The 3,420-nt window shown below is 41.6% G+C and overlaps 1 protein-coding gene across 2 annotated transcripts; it reads left to right on the top strand.

Moving 5' to 3' along the window:
• Positions 1-447: 447 nt before the first annotated feature.
• On the top strand, positions 448-2,295 carry LOC129528237 (cytotoxic granule associated RNA binding protein TIA1-like). Of its 2 annotated transcripts, XM_055368059.2 has the most exons (2): positions 448-866; positions 900-2,295. In XM_055368059.2, the coding sequence occupies exons 1-2, from the start codon at positions 590-592 to the stop codon at positions 1,745-1,747; spliced, it is 1,125 nt and encodes a 374-aa protein (XP_055224034.1). In that variant the 5' UTR covers positions 448-589; the 3' UTR covers positions 1,748-2,295. The 2 variants fall into 2 exon arrangements, with proteins under 2 accessions (XP_055224034.1, XP_055224033.1); XM_055368058.2 differs by having other exon boundaries at positions 448-2,295.
• The last annotated feature ends 1,125 nt before the right edge of the window (positions 2,296-3,420 follow it).

Raw genomic sequence — 3,420 nt, 5'->3', positions numbered from 1 at the left:
CAGCGTCTGTGAAACAGGCTAATACTGTCTTATAAGTTGAGTAAAATAAAATTTAAGACCTGACCCCCAGCTTCCTGAGTCCTGGCTGGAGCTTTCCCACCATAGCACTCAGCTTACGTAACCCAATCTAAGAGGAAGAAATGATGGTGGCATTGCTAGCTTTGATCCAAGTTTTTCTTTCTTTCTTCTTTTTTTTTTTTTTTACACTTCTCTGGGCCCGGGCTGCTGTTACCAGGCCTTCAGTAGATGTGGATAACAGGTACGTGACTGGCTTGCTGGTAAGCAGAGATCCCTGGAAACCAACCCAGGCCAGGCCAGGGCAGGAGCAAAAAGGAAGAGCAAGAGTGGAGAGGAGTGAAGAGTCTTTGCACTTTGCAAAGACATTTTGATGCCTCATCACCATCTTATGTAGCTGTCACATCACAAAAAAAGGAATAAGGGAGTGTAATTGCCGCCGGAGGAGGAGGCGGAGTAACCTCTGGTCAGCCGAGAAACCCCACTATCCCGTAGCCATAACCGCTTAAACGATTTGGGAGGTAGTGAAGGGCAGGGAGCTGGACCTGGAGGCGCCGCCGCGACAGCAGCAGCCATGGAGGACGAGATGCCCAAGACTCTATACGTCGGTAACCTTTCCAGAGATGTGACAGAAGCTCTAATTCTGCAACTCTTTAGCCAGATTGGACCTTGTAAAAACTGCAAAATGATTATGGATACAGCTGGAAACGATCCCTATTGTTTTGTGGAGTTTCATGAGCATCGTCATGCAGCTGCAGCATTAGCTGCTATGAATGGACGGAAGATAATGGGTAAGGAAGTCAAAGTGAATTGGGCAACAACCCCTAGCAGTCAAAAGAAAGATACAAGCAGTAGTACCGTTGTCAGCACACAGCGTTCACAAGATCATTTCCATGTCTTTGTTGGTGATCTCAGCCCAGAAATTACAACTGAAGATATAAAAGCTGCTTTTGCACCATTTGGAAGAATATCAGATGCCCGAGTGGTAAAAGACATGGCAACAGGAAAGTCTAAGGGATATGGCTTTGTCTCCTTTTTCAACAAATGGGATGCTGAAAACGCCATTCAACAGATGGGTGGCCAGTGGCTTGGTGGAAGACAAATCAGAACTAACTGGGCAACCCGAAAGCCTCCCGCTCCAAAGAGTACATATGAGTCAAATACCAAACAGCTATCATATGATGAGGTTGTAAATCAGTCTAGTCCAAGCAACTGTACTGTATACTGTGGAGGTGTTACTTCTGGGCTAACAGAACAACTAATGCGTCAGACTTTTTCACCATTTGGACAAATAATGGAAATTCGAGTCTTTCCAGATAAAGGATATTCATTTGTTCGGTTCAATTCCCATGAAAGTGCAGCACATGCAATTGTTTCTGTTAATGGTACTACCATTGAAGGTCATGTTGTGAAATGCTATTGGGGCAAAGAAACTCTTGATATGATAAATCCCGTGCAACAGAATCAAATTGGATATCCCCAACCTTATGGCCAGTGGGGCCAGTGGTATGGAAATGCACAACAAATTGGCCAGTATATGCCTAATGGTTGGCAAGTTCCTACATATGGAATGTATGGCCAGGCATGGAACCAGCAAGGATTTAATCAGACACAGTCTTCTGCACCATGGATGGGACCAAATTATGGAGTGCAACCGCCTCAAGGGCAAAATGGCAGCATGTTGCCCAATCAGCCTTCTGGGTATCGAGTGGCAGGGTATGAAACCCAGTGAAAAAGGACTCCAGAATCTAAAGCCAGTGGCTTGAGGCTACAGGGAGTGTAGTAAAGCCGTTGTTTACTTAAAGATTTATCAAATCAGTCAGTGCAAATGTCAGATACAATGTATTTATTTAAAAGATTCATTTTTAATCATGAAATTACTTATCATCCACATTGTTTTAAAAAGAAACAAGATGCTGGATGTCTGCCAATTTTTGCCTTCATTACCTTTTTTGATAAAGTTTCTCAGATCCTTGTTTCAAACACAAATGCAGGGATTGCTGCCGCTTTTTAACTATTAAGAGGCAGAAAATTGCACAATATTGAACTTTTTTCCACTGAAGTAGTGTGCAGTTCTAGTTTGCATTCCTGATATGATTTAAAACATGTAATATAAAGATGTTAAAAAAAAAACCAAAACTGTGCAGAGTCTAGAAGTTCTTTGTCATCTTCAGCTTGTGCACAATTCTGTTTTAGGTTAAAAAAAGGCATTGTTTGAGCTGTCCCATCTCCACTGTTATCCCTTTGGGGTTTTTTAATATAAATTATTAGTTTACATCATTTTTGTATCTACATCTTTTTTCACAAATTTGTCTTGCCTTATTAAAGTTCTGTAAAATATAAAAAAAAAAAAAAAAAAAAAAAAAAAAAAAAAGGAATAAGGGTGGAGAAAGTGTTCTGCTAAATGCATCTGTGTCCTGGGGACACAGATCTATGAAATGGGGTAGGATGATGAAGCGGGAGGGAAGGCTGGGCAAGTGGGGAGCAGGGCAGCACCCCGTGAGAGGGGAGGGCCACTGGGAGGGCAGAAATGGGAAAGATGGTGCCATGTGGGCCAGGGTAGAAGAGGGGAACCAAGACAGGATGTCATTGCAATCTTGCCCTCATGATATTCAAGTTGCTTTTAACCTGCTGACCAATTTCTTGCAAGAATCCTAAAGAAATCTTAGACAGTGAAGTGAGATCTAACCATGAGTGAGTGTCACAGCCTCTTCACACTGGACAATCTCCTCCCACATTCGGCCCATAGAGGGGGAGGCCCACTCCAGCCAAGACTTGTCAACCGGAAACCTGAAACAATAGCAGGTGCTTCTAAAATAACCTTCCCTTCGTTGATGGAAGCAGATAGGCCTCTGTCATACAACTTTTAATTGCTTGTCAAATATTTGACTAAAATTGAGTAGTTTTCCTTCAGGGAAAGTTGGTACTCTTAAGTCACTAGCAAATGAGCAGTTGGTAAAAAAAATTGGCCAAAGCACTCTGTGTGTGTACACAGTGGCGAATGGTCAATACATAACAATTTTCTGCACTGCTAGAGATTCTGTTTAATGTTTAATTTAAAAAATGACCACTTATATGAGGTATCTAAAGTAGTCAAATTCATAGAGACAGAAAATAGAATGATGGTTGCCAGGGGCAGCGGGGACAGGGAAGGGGTGAGCTGTTGTTTGATGGGTGTAGAGTTTCAGTTCTGTGAGATGAAAAGAGATCTGTTGCATAACAACATGAATATACTTAACACTACTGAACTGTACACTTAAAAATGGTTACAATAGTAAATTTTATGTTATGTGTATTTTAGTCACAAGTAAAAAAATTGTAGAGGAATCCATGTGGGAAGTGAACACAGTATTGATTTTTATAGTTTTAACTTCCCTGACTGATCTAAATTAAAATGTCCCTGCT

Source organism: Gorilla gorilla, chromosome 17 (assembly GCF_029281585.2).
Source record: "Gorilla gorilla gorilla isolate KB3781 chromosome 17, NHGRI_mGorGor1-v2.1_pri, whole genome shotgun sequence".
NCBI classification, from domain to species: Eukaryota; Metazoa; Chordata; class Mammalia; order Primates; family Hominidae; genus Gorilla; species Gorilla gorilla.
Note: the sequence above shows the minus strand (reverse complement) of the source record. Positions and strands in the feature narration are given on the sequence as shown.

Bases quoted from the DNA above. Each gene is read 5' to 3' on its own strand.
- LOC129528237 (XM_055368058.2), top strand. From the start codon at position 590: ATGGAGGACGAGATGCCCAAGACTCTATACGTCGGTAACCTTTCCAGA.